Source organism: Pelodiscus sinensis, chromosome 4 (assembly GCF_052426305.1).
Source record: "Pelodiscus sinensis isolate ZL-2025 chromosome 4, ASM5242630v1, whole genome shotgun sequence".
Taxonomy (NCBI): Eukaryota; Metazoa; Chordata; order Testudines; family Trionychidae; genus Pelodiscus; species Pelodiscus sinensis.
Genome location: NC_143055.1, coordinates 34396125 through 34419829, shown reverse-complemented (window position 1 = coordinate 34419829; position 23705 = coordinate 34396125). Strand labels below are relative to the sequence as shown.

Genomic DNA, 23705 nt, shown 5'->3' with positions numbered 1-23705 from the left:
ATCAATGCAAATAAATCTTAACTTCAGAAGATTCTTGGAATTTGAAAGTTAATACAAATTGTCTTAAGCTGCATCTTTTTGAAACCTAATTTTCAAAAACTATTGTTTCAAATTAGGACTGTCACACAATTTAAAACAATCATGATTAAAGCCATGTTAAACAATAATAGAATATCATTTAATTTAAATATTTTAGGATATTTTCTGTTTTCAAATATTGATTTCAATTACAAGACTGCAAAGTGTACAGTGTTCACTTTATTTTTTTATTACAAATATTTGCCCTAAAATCCCCCAAAAGAAATAGTATTTTGCAATTCACCTTCTATAAGTACTGGAGTGCTATCTTTTTATCATGAAAGTTGAGTTTACAAATGTAGAATTTTGTATACAAAATAACTGCACTCAGAAATAAAATGATCTAAAACTTTTTAGAACATACAAGTCCACTCAGTTTTACTTGTTCATCAAATCATGAAGACATGCTAGTTTTATTACAGTTTGCAGGAGATAATGCTGCCCTCTTCTTGTTGATTGTCACCACAAATTGAGAACAGGTATTTGCATAGCATTTTAGGGTTTTGTAACTGATGTCACAAGATATTTGTGTAAGGTGGACTAAAGAGACCTGTGTCTCTTTATGCTTCATTCTCCATTCTAGAGGACATGCATCCATATTGATGATGGGTTCTGCTTGATAATGACCCAAAGCAGAGTAGACGGATGCATGTTCATTTTCATCATCATGAGTCTGATATTACTAGCAGATTGAGTGGTGGTGATTGTTGGTTGTGGGCGTTTGTTTGTTTTTTGGTGGTTCGTGTTTTGCAATGTGCAAGCATGCTCCACACCTTGGGTATGTCTAGACTGCATCCCTCTGTCGGCAGAGGGATGCAGATTAGGCAGGTCGACATTGCAAATGAGGCAGGGATTTAAATATTCCATGCCTAATTTGCATAAAAATGGCTGCCACATTTTGCCGACTCAGCATTTTGTCGGCAAAAAGCGGCCATCTAGCGGGGGATCTGTCGAGAAAACAAAGCCTTTTTCGACAGATCCCTTATGTCTATGATGGCTGCTTTGTGCCGACAAAATGCTGAGTCGGCAAAATGTGGCAGCCATTTTTATGCAAATTAGGCATGGGATATTTAAATCCCTGCCTCATTTGCAATGTCGACCTGCCTAATCTGCATCCCTCTGCCGACAGAGGGATGCAGTCTAGACATACCCTTTGTGTCTGTTTTTGGATGGTACTTCAGTTTCTTAAAACTTGGGTCGAGTGCTGTGAAATCTGCAGTGAAAGTGTTCTTAAAACAAACATATGCTGAGTCCAAGAGTGCTATAATGTGAAATATGGCAGAATGCAGGTAAAGAGAACAGGAGACACACAATTCTCCCCTAAGGACTTCATTCACAAATCCATTGCATTATTTTTTTAACAAGCACTATAAGCACGGAAGCATATCCTCTGGAATAGTGGCTAAAGCAGGAAGGTGCATATGGATGGTTACACATGACACACATACCTTGCAGTGCCAGCTACAAAAGGGTCATGTGAATGCCTATTCTTCTTTTCAGATGACACTGTAAATAACTTGGCAGCATTGTCTTCTGGAAATGTAAACAAACTTGTTTGTCATAGTAATTGGTTGAACAAGAAGTGGTATTGAGTGCATTTGTAGGCTCTAAAGTTTTATGTTCTATTTTTGAGTATAGTTATGCAATAAAAAAATTCTACACTTATAAGTTACGCTTTCTTGATAAAGAAATCACACTGAAGTACTTGTATGAGGCAAATTGAAAAACACACTTTTGTTGAATCATTTTTACAGTGCAAATATTTTTAGTGAAAATATGAAGTGATTACTTCACACTTTGTATTCTCGATGGTAATATACATCAATATATTTGAAAATGTAAAAAACTTTCCAAAATAGTTAATACACTTTAACTGGTGTTTTATTAACAGGGCAATTAATATTTTTAATGGTGATTAATGTAGTTGATTTAATCACAAGTTAATTGCAATTAATCAATAGACTTAATTCAGATACATTGTGGTTTCAGATACATATATGGTCACAGATTTCAGAAATAAGCTTCTAATAAACTGCATCCTTTTATTTGTAGGATGGGGATCCTTCTCTTCCTCCGGAAAAAAGGAAACAGGTAGGCTTTTCCTGTTTTAGTTGGCATAATGCATAAACTATTTTGTGAGAATCCAAACTCTTAAAATTATATTGATATCAATAGAAAATCTGATATTTAAGTGGATGTTTCAATTCACCTTGGAAGACCATGAAGTCTTCAATGACTCATGCTTTCTTTTAAACATGGTAATTCAGGAAGTACCTGAGAATCACTATTAATCAGAGTAAAGGTTATGACTGTCATGTTTCCTACATGGAAATCAACAAGTGTAATGTGATTTGAGATTGCCCTTTTCATTTGCTTATGTTTAAGTCCTAAAGCAGTGATCAGTAGCATCACCATCTTCTCAAAGGGGCTTAGACATCTGTTTAGTGGATACCAGTTACTTATATTGTGTTTAAGTGCTCTTTCTAATTGCATTTTAATGGTTTTGGGAAGGGAGATATTCAGTGGGTAATTGTATTAATTACTTAAATTTATTTTAGGCCAAAGATTCAGCTATTGTGTGCAATAAGAGTACTTGTTGGTCCACAGAGCATTGGTTCTTGCACAAGAATAGATCTTGGTTTCAAATGAGAAATACAAGAAATGAAAGGGTGCGATGAACAGAAATAACCATTTGTAACTTCTCAAAGGGCAAAACATCTATTGTAAGGATGTTAAATATCGGTTAATTTATTAGTTGAGTAGTTAATGGAATTTCCATTGACTAGTCAATAGGCACTTCCGCATTCCTCCTTTGAAATGTACAAGAGCCACAGCTGGGGGCTCCTGTACACTTCAAAGTAGGAACGCAGAACTCTGAGTGCAGCCCGTGGCTAGCAGGATTTCCCTCTGACTCCAGGCTGCACGCAGGTGCCAGCTTTGAGATGTACAAGAGTCCCCAGCGGGGGCTCTTAGGCATTTCAAAGTGGAAGCGCCCTCATTGATCCCAGGGTCAGTGGGGAACTCAGAGTACCCCACTGACCCTGGGCTCCATGTTGCATTGCTGATTTGAAATGGCACGCGGAGCCCAGGATCAGCTGGGGACTCCCTGGTTGATCCCTAGTTCTGCAGAAATGCTGTGTGGAGCCCGGGATCAGCTGGAGTCCCCAGCTAAGCCTGGGCTCCATGCTGTGCTGCCACTTTGCAAAACCTGGGCTCAGCTGTGCGATGCTGCTGCTTTGAATTAGCCCCTCTTACCACCCCAACACCCACTCCCATTTGCTGCCTCCATCTGATTTGAGTGAGTCCAAAGGAAAGGTGTCCATTAAATAGTAATCAGTCCTCCCAGTGGCTAACATTCACATTACTATTAAGGGAAAAAAATGTTAATGTAGCATTTAGAAATCTAAATTTATATCCCTTTTAAACTGCAGAAAGGTGAAATCCATATCCCCAAATAATAAAAAATCAACTCATGTCTCAAAAAATCATTACTTTTAAAAATAAGTAATTATGGGTTCATTTTTTTTTTTTTTATTTTGAGCCTCTGGGCTTCATTCCCATGAAATTTTCTAGGTTTTTGTTTTTGTTTTCCCCTCCTTGCAACCTTGTAGAACTTAAAACTTTCTTCTACAAATTTAAATATTTTTAAATGGTAACTGAGCTGTTCATAGAACCACATGACTCAAGGAGCTACCATTATAGGAAAAAACACCAAATATAATGAGCCTTGTGATGAACTCATGAGTTTGACAAAACTACCCAATACTTCTCTTCAAATGGTTTATGGAAAAGTAAGAAAGGTTAGAACATGGTGCTTCGAAGGAAGTTAGGGATGTTACATGGTGCTTAGAAGGAAATGTGTGTGTGAAGAGCTATGTAACCACATCACATTTTAGCAGTTACATGACTATTTGATAGCCCCTGGAGACAGAGCTGGGAGCTTCCAGCCCCACTCTTGGGGAGATGCTGCTATCCCACAGTTCTGCCTCAGTACAGAGGTAGCAGTGCGGGGTGGCAGGCAGGAGCCGGTTTAAAAACTGTCCCACCTGCCACCCTGTGCTGTTTCCTGTAATGCAGGCCTGCTGCAGACAGGCTTCATCACGGCAGCCTCCACTTTTCCCCTTCTCTCCCTCACAGCTCTGCTGCTTCAGATAGAAGCAGCAGCCTGGGGGAGGTGCAGGTGGCACTGCAGAGCTGGTGCTGGGGTGAGTTGGCTTTTAAGCTGGCTCCCTCCAGCACTAGCTCCTGTCATCCTCCCCTCCCGCCATATGAAGCAGCTGCGGGCGGGGCAGGGTACATGGAGCTGGCATGCCTGGAGAGTGAACTTCAAAGCTGGCTTCCTGTGCATATCGGCTCCCGCTTCTCCCCTCCTTCCCCCCACACTGCTGCTTCTCCATCAGAAGTTGAAGCATGGGGTGAGGGAGCAGGTGTATCTAGTGCTTGTGGGGAGCCTGCTCCGGCCTTCCCTTACCCTCTTCCCCGCAACTGCCTTTGATACAGAGGCAGTGTGAGAGGGGAATGTGTGTAGTCGACAGAATTTACTGATAAGCCCAGGCTTTTGTGTTAATCATGTAGTAGTCTACAGGTTGGCATCCCTAAAAGTAGTATGTTTTGAGAGCTAAAAATTTAAGTGAATCATACATCCTGTCTATGTGCACTGGAATGAATTAAAACCGTACGCCAACCTTTATTCTGGCTTCACTGGCTCCATTGGGTTAGTGACACCTGTGGAGCTGCCATTCCACATATGCATGTCAGTGATGTCATGCTTCATGAGTCCGTCCTTTGTGTTTACCTCTTTCTTTTTAGAGTAGAGGGCAGGCACAGAGGGGAGCTGGCTCCTCTTCCTCAGATCCAGTTGGCCAGAGGACTGGGTCAGAATCCCAATCCTGCTTTTCCATTCCCAGTTGCTTCCCATTGCAGGAGGAATTGCCACCCCACAAATGGAGGTTAGCTCTGCATCATTGTGAACAGCGGATTGGTTGGCAGTAGGCTACTTGAGTGGCAGAGGCACATGGTTGGCTTTTGGCAACGAGCACCTACAGCTTCAGGGTGTAGGTCTAAATACTTAGCCTGTTTTATGGGCCAGTATTCCAGCCCTAAGGCACTCCTATGGCCCGGCAGGAGGCATAGGCGAAACCCAGCAGAAGGAGCCCTGAACAGCACTGAGACCACTGGTTTGAACACTACTATTCAGCAACATCCGAGAGTCACATGGATCTCAAACCACATCCAAATATCAGTGATGAGTGCAGGGGATAGGAGATGCCCAGTTTGGGGACTAAGGGACTCTGACTAGAGGCAGCCTGAACTCTTCATTAAGCAGTGCTGGCTCTAGTTAGATATTAGTGCTCTCTGTGCCTGAATATAAACTTGAGAACTTTGTATATGGGACTGTTGTGGGGATTGTATAACTTTCTTAATAAGGGCTTCTTGCAAGGTTTTGCCACTGCCCAGATAAAATCCTCTGTTACCTCTTCATACAGCCATAGTCTGTGTGTCTGTGTGTGTGTGTTGGGGGGTGTGTGTGGGGGGGAGCGCATTTAATACCTCCCTCCCTAATGTTGTGGAATCAAGGTTTGAGCCTAATGACTGATAAGTGTGGTTATTCATTCAGTGTGTGGCCTAGAAGTTGGGATCTGCTGAATGTACTGGTGTACACCACTATGTTCTTGGTGTATCAGAGCTCTTATTCAGTTATTTTGTTCCCGATAGTTAACACACAGTTCTTGCTGTATTGATAATATTTTTGTGTTGAGACTTTCTAATAAAAATACAATTGCTCAGGACTTCATAATTGCTCCTTTGGAGCACTGAAATGATGCTTAACGGAATTTAATATCTGTGAATTATTAAAAAAATAGAATTGACTCTCACAAGGGGCTATATTGAGCCATTGACTTCTAGTGAAACTCCTTGTTTACCTGAATGTGGCTACTGTTAAAAATCGATGGTTCAATATGACTTGTGTGTACTATAATCAGAGTTGAATGATATAATGTACAAAAAGTAGCTACTTTGCTCAGGGCAATTCTGGTATTTGACAGGAAGCGAGGTGATGGTCCCCAGACTCAGATTTTTTTCCCCAAAAAAAGTTTTGCACCAATCAGTGTTCCCCTCTAACTCAGTGTTCATGTGTGCAGTGACTTTCATTATAAGCACCTATGTGGAGATATCACATAACAAAAGTCATTCTGCACATTGAGAGTGTGTGGCAAGAGTTGGGATGAGGGCTCTAAATGGAAGTCTGGGCTAGTGCAGGTAATTGAGGTGCTGGAGGGCTGCAGCTGTGGATTCTGGAATGGGGCTGAGGATGAGGAGTTTGGGTGCAAGAGGAGGCTTCAGGCTTGGGGATGGGGCAGAGGGGTTCAGAAGACAGGAGGGGGCTCTGTGTTTAGGCAGGGGGTTGAGGTGCAGGACGGGTTGAAGGATCTGGAGTGGACTTGGGTATGAGGGGTTTGGGATACGAGAGGGGGTCTCCAGGTTAGGGATAGGGGCTTTGGGCTAGGAGAGTGTGCTTTGGGATCTGGTCCAGGATAAGGAGGTTAGTATAGAGGAGGTGGCTCTGGGTTCGGGGAGGGCTCAGGCTGTGGCAGGGGGGTTATGGCTCAGGCTTACCTTAGCAGCTCCTGGTCAACGGGTGCTCAGGCAGGCTGTCTTGTTCCTGCACACTGTGCGGTGCTCCATAGCAGACAGCAAATCCAGCTCCTGGGGTGCAGAAGGATGAGGCTCTGCCATGCATGGTGTTCTTACCTGCAATCACTGCCTCACACCTCCCATTGCCCAGTGGGAGTGCGGAGTTAGTACACAGGGCGGGGACAGCACCAGAGCCCTGGGGCCTCCCTGTCTAGGACCTGGTCTGGACACAACAGCTTTGTTCTGGGACCTGTGGGGAGGGAGCCCTCTTCCCCTGGCTCTTGCAGCTCGGTGCTGGGGCTGGGAGGAGGGGAACCTCCCCACAGGCTTTGGGAGAAGCATTTTTTTCTACTGCATCTTGGAGCCCCTTTGTAGAACTTAATAGTCACAATTACAAGACTTGCCAGGTCTTGGAGTGCTTATAAATCCATATAATTCTGCTGGAGGCCTTTTTTAGAAAGCTAGTGACTTTCACTAGGCAGCAGTGGAAGAAAGATTCTTTCCCAGGTAATTAATTCTTACCCAGGTAATTAAATGAATAGTTATAGATCTCCCCTCCCTCCAGGGCATCTTGGCACTCCAGGTGGTTTGGTGCATTGTGTTTGCTGCCAGTCGCCTGTCAAGATGCACCCTAGAGTAGTTTAAAGGTAAATTGAGTCATACCCTTGTTTTCTAAGAATACCTTTTTAAAATCCAGTTTTGTGCAAATAAAAGTAATTCCTGTTAAAAGGATGAAAAAAGAGGAAGACATAAACACATTGTATTACTATTGTGAACATATTTATGTAGGCTTCTTTTCCTCTAGTATTAAGACAATGGACAAGAAAAGTCACCTGGACTTTTCACAGCGCTCCAGTGCCCAGAAGCTTGGCTGCCCTCTCAGTAGCAGTTTGTGGCCTTAAAACCAATTTCAGTTGAGTTTTTCCATCTATAAAGATGAAGGCCCTGATCGTGTAAGGAGCTCTGTGTCTGATAGATGCACATGTACTGACCCCCACCAGTATCCAGCAAAAAGAAACACTGAGCAACTTGCTCAGTTTGTTTTGTAACAGAAAGTGAGTCAAAAGTGTTAGGGATACAGAATGCCACTGAAGTAAGTCTGGCAGAGGAGTAAAACTGTTACTGTCTTTGGTTTCCCCTTCTCCCCAGGTACTGTGCCTGTTTAGCCCCCATCCACAAACTTCCCACGGTGTCTTGCTACTTCTGCCCCATTTTAAACCCATTTAAGAATGCATCTCTAACTATGGGGTTAAATCACAAACATAGAACAGAGCTCCTCTTATTTTATTGACAAGCATTGATCTGCATTTGCTATGTTACATCACGCTTGTGTCAAATTAAGACATAAAAATGTTTCTGTAACCAGGTGTTACCATACGATAGAGTGGCTTTGTAAGGGAAATGGGATCTTCTTGATATCGTAGTTGTCCTCTGTTGCTTAAATTTTCAGTATGATTTTTGGGGTAGATAGGTGAGGGAGGGAACCTTCCAAAGTTGAAGTTGCAGAGTTGTCAGTTTTCTGAACTTGTATAGGCACTGAAGTATAAAATATCAAATAAAGCACGCGAATAATTCTGGGGTAACCTCTTCCTTGAAATAAAATATGTGGAGGGAGAAATTACTATGATGACAAGCCACGGTCCTGCAAACTTTTACTTACCTATCTAACATGGTATGAATAGTCACATGTAAGTCAATTGAGGCTGTCCCTGGGACTACTCCACAAAAAATAAAGCTACATGCAAAAGCGTTTACGTCATTGGGTCATAGGTTTGTATCTATAGCTTTTTGTGATAATTGAAATTAGATTGGTACTGTGGCAAAACTGGTCATGCCTGTGGCTCTTGTGCTACTGGTGGATAGTATTAACCTCAGAGGCTCCCTGTGGTCCTTCACATAGCCGCTGTGGCCCTTCACACAGCCGCTTTGTCTTTAAGCTGTGGACCCTGCCAGAGTTGTACTGAGCCATACAGATCACAGGCTAGTTCATGATTTTCAGGTGAAAACCCCTCTAGTCCTGGTCCCCTTCTTGAGGTAGTCTCTGTGTTGGCGTGGGGGAGGTTTAGGGGCTGCCCAGGGACCCTAAGGTAGAGCAACAGACAGGGTTGTTCTTACTTCTAATATGGCAGCTTTTTCCCTAGGCCACTTACCCAAACAATCCTTCCAAGCGCTTTCTCTCCTGTACCTGCTAGCTAGTCCTCCACCCACATGCACCCACCCACTCCTCCTCTTCTTGTCCAGCACTTCCTCCTGTCACTCTGTCTGCCCCCCTCTTCTTACCGGGGGGAAGCTTTTAAAGCAGCAGGACTGGCTGTTGGTGTTCAATTAGTCGCAGGTGTTCAATTAGCTTGCTCCCTCCAGCAAGTAATTAACTCGCCCCAGGTTTCTGCCTGCCTTCATTTCTTGGCAGCATCTTCTAGGAGTTTACTCAGGGGAGAGAGTGCCATTTATCCAGCACCCTGTATACCTGCTTTCCATTAGAGTGCAGCAGGCTGTTGGTTTGGGTCTGTCACAGTATGTAGATAATGAAGGCAGTGCCAGGGTGCAATATTAGGTAGATCATTTTTGTATGCCATGGCGGTGAGGCAATCTTCCTGATGAAGAGAGCTGTGTAAGCTTGAAAGATTACCTTTCCTTACCTCACTTTGTCTAGAAGATACGTTGTTCGGGAGCTAAAAGTATCATGTCAAACATGCTGTGGTCTTGTTTTGTTACTAACTTATTGAACTAAAGTTTGTCCAAAATGAATAAAACAAAGTACATCAGTTTGAGTATAGAATTAAAATGTTACCTTTTTAGTGTAACTGCTATGTTTTTTTACTTTAGGCTTTGTCTTCATTACAAAGTCTTGTTGTTAAAACCTGCTTTTTGGCGAAAAAAAAGAGAGCATGTATGTTGCAATTGACTTTGGTCGGAGAGAAATGCTCAGTGTCATGACGAAACTTCCATTCCTAGGAGATGTTTCTTTTCTTTTTCCTCCTTTTATTATCCACAAAGAGCTTCCACCAGTATCCCACAATGCCTGCCCTGATTGCTCTGTTTAGCCCTGATCTCTGCTGTCCTGCAGGCATGTGCCTCTCTTCTTTCAAAGCTGGGGTGGGTGAGTCCCTGACAGCTGAATGAGCTGCTCCATTTGGAGGAACAAACAGAGCAAATCATTGGACCTCTCTTTTTCTTCCCTACACTAGAAACACAGCCATAGGCAGGCTGCTGCTGCACGGGCGGGGTTGTACTTTTATATTCCTTAGCATAGAGAGATGACAGAGGTACTCTTGATGCTGTTCCCTGCAGCTGAAGAAGCTGTGGAAGAACTGAGAGGGAATCCGAAGATGCACAGGGATCAGTTCTGCCTTCCCACAACACTGCACTGAGATACACATCCTCTCAATGCGTTGCTGACTCTGACCATGATGGTACCCCTAGTGTGGATAAGATCTGTTGACAGAGGGAGCAAGTGTGAACACATTCTGCTAATTGTTGATATATCAACTTTTCGGTGTTGACATACGTTTTGTTGGCAAACCTTGGTAGTGTAGATATACCCTTAGTTTCTATGTGTAGTTGTACATGGAGTACAACATACCAGTGACTGTAGCATCCTGTTTTTTATGTGCTTTGTACATAGGCACAATGTTAAACTCAGTAAGAACTGGAGCCAATAAAATCCAAAATTTAAGTGGTTCCCTCTGATCTCTGCATCTGTTTACCTGGAAAAGTTACTTCCACAAAGATACTACTTAGGTAGGCTTGTCAGTGTTAAGTCTTAGCTCTCTTGTGTAGGGGTGTAAGCAACAAGTCAACCATCCAGTAAGCAAAAGCTTATCTGATAGCTGACACACTAGTCGACTAGTTGCTTCCCGCCCCCACCCCCTCGCTCCAAGGCTGTGGAGGGGAGGGGAAGGAAAGGGTGCTGGGGGAAGCTGCCTTAAAAGCTGGTTCCCTCCAGCTCCGTGGGAGAAGGGAGGGGCGCAGTGGTGGTGTTCCACCTTGGAAATGTACGAGAGTCGCTGCTGGGGCTCTTGTGCATTTCAAAGCAGAAGCGTGGCATGGAGCCTGGGGCCAGCGAGTCACCTACTGGTCCAAGGCTCCAGGTGGCATTTTAGTCTTGGAAATGCTCAAGAGGCCCTCCTGGGCCTCTTGTACACTTCAAAGGCAGAACACATGAGCCAGGTGAGCTCTTTCTACATTTCAAAGTGGAAGTATCCTTATTGCCTAATCTAATAGTTGTTGGAAATTCCATTGACTATTCGATTAACTGATTAATTTTAACATCTCTACTCTTGTGAGATTGGTGGAACTCTCACAGCTATTAAACAGTATACTTCAGTTGGACCTCCTTGATCGAGCAACCTTGGGACCTGATCTGTCCTAAACAAGGGAGTATGCCAGACCAGGGAGGTCAGTGCCCTTTCTACCTCTGCTCCTGGTCATCAGGCTCCACTCCCAGCTCTGGCTGGACTCCTGGCTGCCGGCCCCTCTGCTGCCCGACTCTTAAGCCCCACTCTATCAGTGATTCTCTGCCAGACTCTCTTGCCAGACCATGGATGTTGATGGACCACAGAGGTTCAGGTGCACTTAATATCTTGAGAGTGACAGAATGAATTCTGTGCCTTGCCTTTTGAGCTGGTATGTGCTCTGTTTCCACAAAATGCTTGGTAGGGATTGTGTTGATTTGTACAGGCTGTGGGCATACGTGTGTTCCCCTTTTCTGATTGGCTGATCAAGGATGCTGCTTTGGACAGTGTAGAATATCAATCCATATCACCCGTGTGGTGTTTTAAATCACAAGGATTCATGAAGAACTACCCAAAATCTCAACTGGTAGATTTTGCTTAATTGAAAGCCTTACTGCTTTAGAAAAGGAAAGAGTCCTCTTGTATGCCCATCTAAAGGCTTTTTGTGTGGCAAAATGAAGGAGAGTAAAAATGTTTGTTCCCGTAGCTTCATATTGACCTCCATCTATGCATGGTCTTTAACTCTGTAACATTAGTCCAAAGCCAGTCCCATAGCACTGAAACTCTGGCCTCAGGTTCCCAGTAAGAGCCAGGGAATCTTTGTCGATACTGAGTGCTCTTGCCTTGACAACTTGGCCCCTGATTTATAGGAACCCATGTTCAGCTGCAGGATCAGGGAGGTCTATGTTTCTCTTAGCAGAAAAAGGGTGGGTATGTTACAAATAGATCCACATGGGCACTTATACTCTCCCTCCCCACACAAACTGCTTGGCAGTCCCTTTACCTGTGTAGAATCCAGTTTAAAGGCTAATTCCAGTCCAAGTACTCTTGGTGGCTGTTTCTGACTATTAGAATTACAGGCAGTCCCCGGGTTACATACAAGATAGGGACTGTAGGTTTGTTCTTAAGTTGAATCTGTATGTAAGTCGGAACTGGCATCCAGACTCAGCCGCTGCTGAAACTGACCAGCAGCTGACTACAGGAAGCCCGAGGCAGAGTTGCTCTGCCCCGGGCTTCCTGGAATCAGCCGCTGATCAGTTTCAACAGGCTGAATCCGGATGCCAGTTCTTACATACAGATTCAACTTAAGAACCCCAGGTCCCCAAGTCAGCTGCTGCTGAAACTGATCAGCGGCTGATTCCAGGAAACCTGGGGCAGAGCAACTCTGCCTCGAGCTTCCTGTAGTCAGCGCTGGTCAGTTTCAGCAGCGGCTGACTTGGGACGCCTGGGGCAGAGCATCCAGGGCTCCAGTAGCGCCGCTCCTCGGCGCTACTGGACCAACCCAGCAGCACCCAAGCTGCTCTGCCCCAGGCGTCCTGATTCAGCCGCTGCTGAAACTGACCAGCAGCGGCTGAATCAGGACGCCTGGGGCAGAGCAGCTGGGGTGCTGCCGGCTTGGTCCAGTAGCGCCCAGAGCGGCGCTACGGGACCAACCAGCAGCGCCCCAGCTGCTGTACCACAGGCGTCCGGAGCAAAGCCGCGGAACACGGGGGGCAGCGGGACAGCCCAGACGCGCCACGGCTGTCCTGCTGCCCACGTGCTCCGCGGCTTTGCTCCCCATCTCCCTGGTCTGCTGGTCTCCAGCAGACCACGGAGACGGGGAGCAAAGCCGCGGAACACACCGGCAGCGGGACAGCCGCAGCGCGTCTGGGCCGTCCGTTGCCCGCTTGCTCCGCGGCTTTGCTCCCCGTCTCCCTGGTCTGCTGGATACGTGGAGCAAAGCCGCAGATCACGCGGGAGGCGGACAGCCCAGACGCACCGCAGCTGTCCCGCTGCCGGCGTCCTCAGAGGCTTTGCTTCCCATCTCCCTGCAGGGAGACGGGCAGCAAACCCCGTTTGTAACTGCGGATCCGACATAAGTCGGATCCGCGTAACTCGGGGACTGCCTGTAGTCTAAAAGGGGAGCAGTCTGATTACAGCCTCTTGTCATCAGATTTGGGCAGGAATTACTGCTGGCCTTTCCTTAAGGTGCTAAGACCCACTAGTGAGAATCCTGCAAGATAACATCTTCAGAGAAGCAGTGTTTGGAGGTAAGCAATCATCCCTTATCTACCACATGGGTATTGTGAAGATTGATGAATGTGATTTCCCCTTTGTTAAGAGGGTCTGAAGATGAAAAGCACTACTCGTGTGCCAAGTACTAGTAATAAAATGAGGCCTATCCGCTTTGTTCTGGTTTGTGGGTGAGTGACTCCCTTACTCTGAAGTGGCAGATGGAAAAACTGTGAGATTGTTTGTCCTTGTAATGCTTCAGAGAACAGTATTCTTGTACATTTCAAACCACACCTGCTCAGAAGAATGCTGCCTGCAGTGTGGAGGGACGCTAGTTTCTGCATATTTTTAGCTTTTTAGAAACCAGGCATTCTGTGTGTTGTGAGCATGTAGGTCAAAAACTAGGATTTTTAGCAATTTTGCAAATCTTGTTTTGTAGGGTGACTGTTTTTTCCTCAGAATGTAGTTCAACTTTGAATCTACCTTTTTTCTTTTTAAAGTGCAACAGTCTCGATGGTACCCATTTTTAAAATGTTGGATTCTTTTCAGTCCCTCACGCTCCCTCTTCTTTGCCTTTCTCAGTGTCTTACTTTGCTGGAGTAGAGAGAGAATGCCCATGGATAAACTTTTAATATCCTTGGAAAAACACCAGTGTTCATTAATCATAAGTCTCAAAAGGCTACAAAGATCTTGTTTTTCTGTTTTACCTTGTGCTTGAGGCAAAGTTCTCCATCTCAGGTATAAAACAATTCCATGAGAGGATTTTCTTAGGGAGCAATATGAAGGTCTCTATTTAAGCAGAAATTACTGTTTGGCTAGATGTGACACATACTTGACACACTAGCAGTATGTAATTGGGGTGTGGGGGAAAAAATACCCTTACTGAACACCCCCAGTGAGCAGTGCTTCTAGAAACTTGATTATAAAAGCTATTTCCAGTCTTAAGATCCTCTGTTATTGGCAGAAGGGTGGGAGTCAGCCCTGGGAACAAATGACCTCTTCAGAGACTGTAATTACCTACCTGCATTCTTGTTCTGCAGCAGGTAACTGTTAATAGGTGCTCTGCTATAGATGACCAGAGGTGACGGGCAAAGGATTTCTTGGTTGTGTGTCTCTCTCTCTCTCTCTCTCTCTCTCTCTCTCTCATATATCTATAGAGTCCTGCAAATCGGCAGATATCTGTTATATATCTTCTGTTATCTGATCTGCAGATGTGGATGTCTGCAGCTCATTTTTAAAAATACATGATTTGCAGCAGCATCTGTGTCTAGAAATTCCAAATTTACAGTTATCTGCATCTGCAGATGTAGATACCTGCAGATAATTTCTGCAGACAGAGGTACAGATTTTTGTATTCGCACATTGCTTTATCTGTATCTATGATTTCCAAATATTGCTCATTTATTACATATTTATTTCTGTACAGAGCTTTGCATGGTGGGAAAAAAATCAATGCTTCATATTTGTTGGTCACGTTTGTATTTCCAAAAACACATACCACGTTTCTGAATTCCAGTCTTGATTGTTACTAGAGGTAGGTAAAAGTGAGTAGGACTTAGCAAAACATTGCCAAGCCCTGGGTGATGTATTTCTGTGCTAGCAGGTCATCAAATTTTGTAGCCTGCAGTGAACAGGAGCCCTTGCTAAGCTAAGCAAGCTGTGCTGTGTTAACTTGCCCATCAACATCATATGAAAGCAGGAGAGGATATATGGCAGTTAAACTTGCTAACAGTCACAGCCCCTAAGTGTGTGCCTGATGTTTCAACAGACTTGTATCCTCTTTTTTATTATTTACAATATGGGTGTAAGAAATGGGAATATTGTAAGGTATCAATGTAAGGATGAGCTGTTTTTCAACATTTGCCTCTGAATTTAAAGATATTTTTTCATATGTTTACCTCCCTCTTCCACCCCACCTCTTTAAAAACAAAACACAACACTCTTCTGGCAGCATCTAAAGGTAGGAAGATTGTTTTGACTAATGTGCTAGAGAATAGAGGTGTGTTTAAAGGGGTGTTCCTATCCATTTTTATGCATTAGTGTGAAGGATTATAACACTCATGTGGCTAGACTTGAGAAGCTATTTAAGGAATCTTTTGTGAAAGGACAGTAGACAGTTCCAGAATGTATTTGAATAAGGATTTTTTTTTCATATGTCTTGGTTACTGGTTCAAAATCTGTTCACACCAGTAACACATTTAATGAATGAAAATCACTGTTTCCTGTTTCCAACTTTGCTTGCTAAAATCCCTTGCCCTGCCCCGCCTCTTGTGCTGAGGCCCAGATCTGAGACATTTCTCCCTGTCCTGGGACTCCCCTGTTTCCTGTACAGCCAGGCTGGGAGGAACTGAGGCAGAGCCAGTTACAGATGCAGCCCTACCTGCCTGCCCAGTGGAGATGATTTCGGAGGGGGAGTGTGTGTTGCTGGAGTAAGTGCCCTGGGACAACTGGGGCATGGCAGGGGTCTAGAGTGAGGGGTTTAGACAAAGAAGGGTTAATTCCTACAGCAAAGGGTCAGGGCCAGAGCAGTAAGTCACAGTAGGAGTTGGTCCCCATAGCAAGGTTCCTGTCCCTGTAGCAAGGGGCTGGGGCAATCCGGGCACAGCAGGGTCAGCCCCCAAAACGAAAGGCTGAGGTGGAGAAGGACTGGCCTCTGTAGTGAGGGACCAGGGCAATGAGGGCACAATGGGGAGGTGGACAGGATCCTGTCCCTTCTTCTCTCTCCTCTCCCTCCCTTCCCCCAGCAACAGCAGGCACCATAGTTATACCTATGAAGAGGATATTGATATAAAGAAGGTCATATGTTGTGGGTGTTCTTCTCCCCTCCTTCTCCTCCTCCCTCCCCCCACTGTGTCCATTGTTATTTAGTGAGACAGTCTGGAAAACTCTGCTTAATAGCCACTTTTGCTTTCCAGTTAATTAACGTGTGGATAGGAGGAAAGATTAAACTGTACATTTGGTTGTGAGGGGGGAAAGAAGAGTAGCTAGATCTACAAACTACTTAAGCTGTCAGTAGTGACAATTATAACACACACCGTTTTGTTTTTCAATAGAGTAAATTTTTGGGACTTGAACTGAAAAATAATATTCTTCCACTAATATATATTTTGGTAAACCTGCAATAATGAATGTCAGGTCATTCTCAACATCTCATAAATATTGCACCACTTTGAAGTACAAGACACTTCCAGGGTATGTCTATGCTACAATGTTATTTTGAAATAACAAGGTGTGTCAACATAGCAAGCCTATTATTTTGCGATTATTTTGAAATAATGGGCTTCTTATTTTGAAATAAGCATTTTTCCTCATGAAATGAGGGTTTATTATTTCGAAATAGCTGTAGTGTGAACGCTCCACTGCTGCTGTTTCGAAATAGCTACTCCCTGGGGCCATTCAATGTAATTATCCCTTAGTGCTTCTTGGAGCTCCAAATCAAGGTAGCACGTCCACATTAAGGGAGCCTGCCTTAGACTACTTTTGAGGCTTCTCTGTAGCATGGATGTGCTATTTCAAAATAGTTATTTCAGTGGTAGTAATTCTGCAGTAACTTATTTCAAAATAACCTTGTAGTGTAGACATACTCTCAGAGTAGCTATGTGTGAGGACAGGGACTTGTGGAGAATTTTCTCAAGTTAATTTGTGTAATAATATGTAGAATTTAAGCAGAGGACACCCCCTTACCACTTCCAAATACACTCTCTCTCCGCTATGCCTAATTATATCCTGTTTTTAAACTGTTAGTTTAGCTACCTCATATCAGGTTTTATCTGCCAAGCTATTTTTATTTTCAGAGGTATCAGCGATAATGTGGGTATTCCCATCTGGCTTTATTTTTGTGCTGCTTTGGAGCTTTGTATGTACACATGCTTTACTAATCATTTTACAATAATGTAGATGCTATAATCCTGATGCCATTTCTAATGAAACATTACATCTAGGTAATGCTGATAAAATTAAACATGGAAAGGTAGCAAATAAAGCCCAGATTCTTTCTCAACCACCACCCATGGTTCTTGCCCACAAATGCACACTTATGTCTAATATAACATTGTGACTTTCATAGGCTAATCTTGCCCAATTATTGAGTGATTCTCGGGATCGAAATAAACATTTGGGAGAAGAAATTAAAGAACTTCAACAAAGACTGGGAGAAGTTCAAGGAGACAATAAGGTACTACAAATGGTTTTTCTTTAATAGGAAAATGACATCTAATGTGCAAACTGGACTATTCAGAAAAATTGAATGAAGAAATATTTTACTCTTATTTACAAAGTTGTAGAATATTGATGTTAGAAAAAATACTCAAAATGATGGAACAGAAAAAGTCTATGCAGGACACTAGTAATATAGGTTCTTGTATTATATATGTGTGTATATAAAAGAGATTTGGGCATCTGAGTCTGTCAATGAGACCTTTGTTCAAGCATGCCTCCTAAATGGTAAGAGCCAGAACCACCAAATTTGGTATGTAGCTTAGAGATGTAAGCAAGTAGTCGACTACCTGATAAGCAAAAACTTATCTGGTAGCCAACTACTTACCCCTTCCCCTTGTTGCCTCTAGACCCAGCTCCCCCCCAGCACTGTCTCTGTGGTCCTGCCTTCCTCCTTGCAGAGGTGGGATAGGGGAGGCTGCTGCGAAGGAGCCTCTGTCTGCGGTGAGCCAAGGCTGCTCGGTGAGCAGCCCCTGCCTGTGGCCAGGCCTGTCCACTGTGAACAGAGGCAGCTCCAGCAGCAGCCACTGTTCATGGCAGACAGGGCTGGCTGCTATCAACAGGGGCTGCTGGACTCAACTCGAGCCGGGACTGAGCAGACACAGCTCATGCTGGTTCAGGATGCTGCACCTCTGCATTTTAAATATAGTAAGAGTGTGGCACTTATCGACTAGTCATGTAGTCCATACATATTGTATCGACTACGCAATTAGTTAGATAACTGCAATTTAATATACTTAATGCAACTTCTGCTTCTCCTAACTTAAAGCAAGGTCAGGGTTTGGTTGTGCCAGGAAAATGGGAAGTGCAGGGAATGGGATTGTTTCCCACAACAAGGAAAGGGAGGGGCTGAGTGGAATGCTAAACTCAGTCATCAGTGGGGACAGCGAGTGCAGGGGACAGCTGTACTGCAAAGTGACCACTGGGGGCAGCTGCACCACCAAAGGATTGGCCACCTACGGATGTGACTCGCCATCTTGCCTGCCACCGGCCCTGTTAAGTGGGGCCCCCCTGGCCCTAAACCCTTACCTCTCCGCACCAGACAGGGAGGGGAAGCCCCGCTGCTGTAGGCCCTCCTCCGGGTGCACCAATGGGGCGTGGGCAGCGCAGCCACAGCCCCTGCTGCAGGAGCCACAGCTCTCCCATGTATCCCCCACCCCCGTGCAGCTGCAGCCAGCTTCATGGCCTTCACCTCATCTCTGTGCAGGGAGTGCTGGTAGAAGGCCTGCAGCGCTGCCCACCTCCCCTGCAGCTTCAGGTCTACCTGTCCCGGGGCTGAACCCGGGCAATGCTGGGTAAATCTTCTAGTGTTTTTGTGCATGCTACATACATTTATTTTTGAGTATTTATTGTGGAACCTGGTTTGGGTCCATCACCATTAGCTTCTGCTGTTTTATATGTTGTTAGTGATGTTTCTGTTCATAAATATATTTGGTTATGTGGTATTTTTAAGCATCTAATGCAATAATATAGTTTTTCAGTATATAATTAAACAAGAACACATTTGTATATTTGTCTCTACAAAAAACAAGAGCAGGTTGTCTTGAAATTGACAAATATATTCTGCTTTGAACTTGAAATCATCCTGCTATTTATCTTTACATAACTGATTTATTTTATTGCCAAGTTTATTAGTGTATATGAAACATTGCTCAGAATCTGTATTTATCAAACTCCTGCTGTCTATTAATTGAAATATATACGCTCAAGCTAAATGTGCATGCCACTTGCAACTGGAGATATGCACACCAGACCAAGTATTGAGAGGTAGGATGTGGAACAGGTGATGGCGAGAGAAAGGTAAGCACCAAAACCAAATGTGTTCATGCAGAGCACCACTGGAGTAGCTTGCAGGACTGGGACCTAATAGCTGACTTAAGTACAGTTATAATGTATAAAACTGTGTCTATTCAAAAAGTAGTAAAACATAATTGGATGCAGTTATAGTGGTATAAAGGTGCTTATTCCAATAAATATATGTAAATATTTTTGCTTTGTTTCCTTTCACTCTTGATCTCCATCCTTTGTCTCAGTTCTCTTTTCTGCTCTTTGATTTTGCTTTCTTTCACAATTTTTTCCCCCATGTCATTGGAGACTAACTTTTTTTAAAAATTTTTTTAAGAGCATCCTGTCTAGCTCTTTCCTTCGCAGAGAAAGGGTGGATCCCTAGGGCACCAGCCTAGCACATGGGGAAACTCAGGTTCAGTTGCTTCCCTCAAAATAGGTATCATTTGTGACTTGAGACAAATCACTTAGCTGCTCCTTGCCTCAGTTCCCCTTCTGTAAAATGGAGATTACTGCCGTAGCTCTCACTGGTGTGATTTATAGATCAGAACTGCTGTAATACTATGTGACTGACTATGTAAGTACCTTAGATACTCAGACTTGCCTTGTATCTGTTTTCCTTTCTCCCTCCACCTCTTTTTAATGTTCCCTGCTCCCCATTTCCATCTTTGTCAAAGGTGCTGCTCAGTAAATGCTTACTGCAGTGGTCACCAATCAGTTGATTGCGAGGCAGTGTTCCCAGCCCCTCTTGATACCTCCCACTCGCAAGAAGAAGTCCACACTGGCACTACACCTTGCGCAAAAATGGAGCTAGCTCTGGCTTCCTGAGGCATGCAGGGGGATTCCTGCAGCTCTGCACCAGATCTGGCTTCTCAGGAAGCACGCATGCTTTTGTGGGGAGCGGAGGAGCAGTGAGTGCTTCCTGAGAAGCCGGAACTGGTGTGGAGCTGTGGGACTTCTCTTGTCTTCCATTCCTTCCCTGTGCTCCAAGGAGGTGGGGGTTAAAATGGTGGTGCAGGATCCAGAGCAGCTGGATTTCTTAAGGAGCCACATGTGCGCTTGTTCCAGTGCTGCGTGCAGATCCTGTCCAAGAGATCCTTGTCCCTGAAGAGGCCAAGCTGCTCCTGCTTCCTCCCCCTGGCCTCTTCCCCCTGGCCAGACATCTGCCTCCAGCTTGCTCCTGTACCCTAATTTCCTCTCCAATTCTGCACTCCCTCCCCACTCACTGGCAGCCTTGTCCCGCACACTAGATCCCTCATTTTTTGGCCCCACCTCTAAATGTAGAAGGGCCAACAAATCCACTAATCCTGGAACCCCAAAAGTTAATTTGGCCTGAGGCCTTGAACCTCAATCCTACTTAACCTCCTTCCCCCAATGGGGCTGGAGTGCCAGGGGAGTGAGGTGTCTCAGTTGGGGACACATCAGAGAGGCTTGGGGGATTTTGGAGAGGTTGTTTTTTTGTGTCTCACTTGTGTGGTTCCCACCCATAAATAAAGACAATGCTGAAAGTTTTGTGTTGGATGTAATATCTTATTTAAAAATGAAGCCTGACCATCAAGCCCCCAATTGGGGCCAAACCCTCATCTGATGGCAGCATCATAACACTCCTGCATCCCCCACAGACTCCAATCCTGAGCCCATCATACACCTGAACCCCCTGCCCTGAGCTCCTCACATCCCCAAACTTCTGCACCCCCCATATCTCAGTCTTGTTCCATAACATTCCTGCACCACCCACACACTGCAAATCTGTGTCCTAAACTCATCATACACCCACCCACCCCTGCTCTGAGCCCCTCAAAACCCCAAGCCAAATTTCTGCACCCACATACCCACAAGCCTGCAGCTTGCTCAGCACCCCAACCCTCCACCAGACCCCAACACTCTCTCCAGCGTCCCTTTCTCCACCTTCTCCTGCATACAAATTCCCTCCCAGAACTTGTACCTCTCACCCATTCACACACCCAAATGCCTCATTCCTACCCCAGAGCCTGCACCTCCTGCCTCAACCTAGTAAGAGTGAGTAAGGGCTGGGGACAGCAAATGATGGAGAGCGCAGGGTCTCAAGTAAGGAATGGGGTCTTGGCTTATCCTGATGATTTAAAAAGTGATGTTGGATGTAAAAAGGTTGGCGACCATTGGCCTACAGTGGTGTACAGATTGTACCTTCCTGGTCTGGCAACATCCATGGTCCAGCAGGACCACAGAGGCCGTTGAGCCAGAAAACCAGTGGCAGGGAGTCAGGCAGTGGGAGGACCAGCAGCTGATGGCCCTGACTCCCAGCCCAGCAGAGCTCAGACCGGCAGCAGTCCAGCAGCAGATCTGGGTCTGGCAGCTGGGAACCCTGCTGTAGGGCCGGGGTGGCTCCTTTTTGGATATTCATGATGTGATAATGCTGTTTATTCTCCATTTACTTGCAGTATTTTCAGGTAAAAAGGAGGCGAGTGCAGAACTTCTCATACAATATGTAGTAAAAACAACCCTCTTCACACCCCTCCCTGTTTTTTCTCCGCTGTACTCCGTTAAGCCCCATGCTGATGTGGGGGCAGTGCAGAATCTTACAATGCTGGGCCTTTTGCTTCAGGCCGACAGAGCCTCCTTGTCTCCTGGGAAGCTCAGCCATTTGGTGACAGATGGAGGAGGTGAGGCATACCTTTCCCTTCGCTTGAACCATGATACATCCTCAAGGTCCACTTTCATAGAGTGCTAGTTTCAGTAAGGGCACAGTCCTTGGAATGTTCTAGTGCACAAAGCACAAGGCCTTTATGTCTGCGCTATGTGCAAGAAGTGCTTCCCTCCCTAATGCACCCATACGTGTATGTGTAAATATGGTGCTGTCTGAAGAAAAGAACAGAGCATGTTAGTCACCAAGTGTGAATGTGTATAATATGCTCTCTTGTTGAGCAATCTGAAACCCAGTTCCAGTTTTGTTTCCCCCTCGCAGGTTTTGTCATTGGGAGTGAAGCTGTGGACTACATACATGTTTTGTACTAGCATACAGGTTGGACCTCCCTAGTCGGGCATCCTTTGGACCTGACTGGTCCCAGACAAGGGAGTTTACTGGACCAGCAGAGGTTGTAGGGGAGAGGTGCCAGCCTCCCTGCTGGGCTGCTCTCCTTTGTCGGTGACCTTTCCAGCTGCTGGTTCTGATGACAAGCTCTGCCAGACCATGGATGTTGCCAGACAGAGTCCTGTACCACAGAGGTTCACCTTGTAATTGTTTCCAAGTCATTTTAACCACAGATATTAATAGACTTCAGTACTACAGTTCTTCTTCGAGTGGCCCCGTGGGTGCTTCTTCTAGGTGTCAGGTCCCGCCCCGGCGCCGTGGCTCGGAGATTTCTCATAGCCGTGCTCCGCCAGTTGGCGCATGCGTGCTTCCCTAGCAAGGCATTCGTGCCATTGATCAGTCGCGTGGGAGCCGGCAACCGTCAGTTCCTCTCAACCGCCTCAGGTCTCAGTCGGAGCTCCCTGAGTATTTCTCTTCAGAATGTTTTCAGTCAGTTTTTTTGCATCTGTAAATAGTTAAATTTGTTAGTATTAGTCGTGTTCCTGCTAGTTTGTTCTCCTGTTCATAAGAAAGTTTAAAAAAAAAAATTTTTTTTTTCCTCAAGCCGCTTCTCTTAAAGCGCTGCACAAAGCACTAAAAGTGAAATTGACAAGGCTTCACACGGGGCTTATACAGGTATTTATTCTGTACTCATTTTGAAAATGCCTGGATCGACTGGTTTTAAGAAGTGTTTGGCATGCCATGAGCCCATGCTGACGGCCATGACACCTGCATTAGGTGCCTGGGGGAAACTCATATCCCTGAGAAGTGCTCCACTGTAGAAAATTAACATCGAGAGCCCAGAGGGACCGGGAAATGAAGGTAAGAATGCTGATGTTCGGGAAGGTGTTGCAGCCTGACCCGATCCCTCCCGCAGCTACAAAAGCCCCTGAACAAAAACGCAAGGCGGCTTCCCCGGGACCAGCCGGCTCTAAGCAATCGAAGCTGTCCCCAGCGTGATCCCTCCCTTCAGCAGCTGCAATGGCTTCAGTGGGGTCCAAAATGACCCCTGGGGGGGGTCTGGACAATCTGCTGGGGCGGCCATCAGAGCGCCCCCACCACGGAGAGCGAGAGCAGCTTCGGCACCGGCATTGGGAGCGGTGCCGCAGCTAGCCGGCAAGTCTGCACCTGCCTCAGCTTTGAAATTGACGCCGGTGCCGCAATTGACTAGCCACACCGCACCGGCTTCAGTGGCACCGGCTATCACAGCGCCTGCCTCACTGGCCCCGCTTATGGCGGCATTGTCCTCCACGGCACCATCTCCTCTGGCACCGGGCTCTGAGGCAGAAGGTCTTGATGCCTCAGCCCCGGCACCGCTGCTGACTCCGGCACCGGACACTCTGCCAGCACCAGCATCAACGCAGCAACAGCTGCTTTCCCCAGCACTGCTCTATTGCTATTCGTTGCCTGGCTCTCCTGTGGCTGTTTGTAAGGAGGTACCTTCCGCCCTTAGGAAGGCATTATCAAAGACTCATTATAGAGACAGATCCCTGTCT

At 45.4% G+C, this 23705-nt stretch overlaps 1 protein-coding gene across 1 annotated transcript in view; it reads left to right on the top strand.

Moving 5' to 3' along the window:
- CCDC149 (coiled-coil domain containing 149) overlaps positions 1-23705 on the top strand; it is a 92486-nt gene that overhangs the window by 15400 nt on the left and 53381 nt on the right. Inside the window, exons 3-4 of the mRNA XM_075930634.2 lie at positions 2131-2169; positions 17227-17334. Of these exons, the coding sequence (XP_075786749.1) occupies positions 2131-2169; positions 17227-17334 (147 nt within the window). The remainder of the gene's footprint in view (positions 1-2130; positions 2170-17226; positions 17335-23705) is intronic.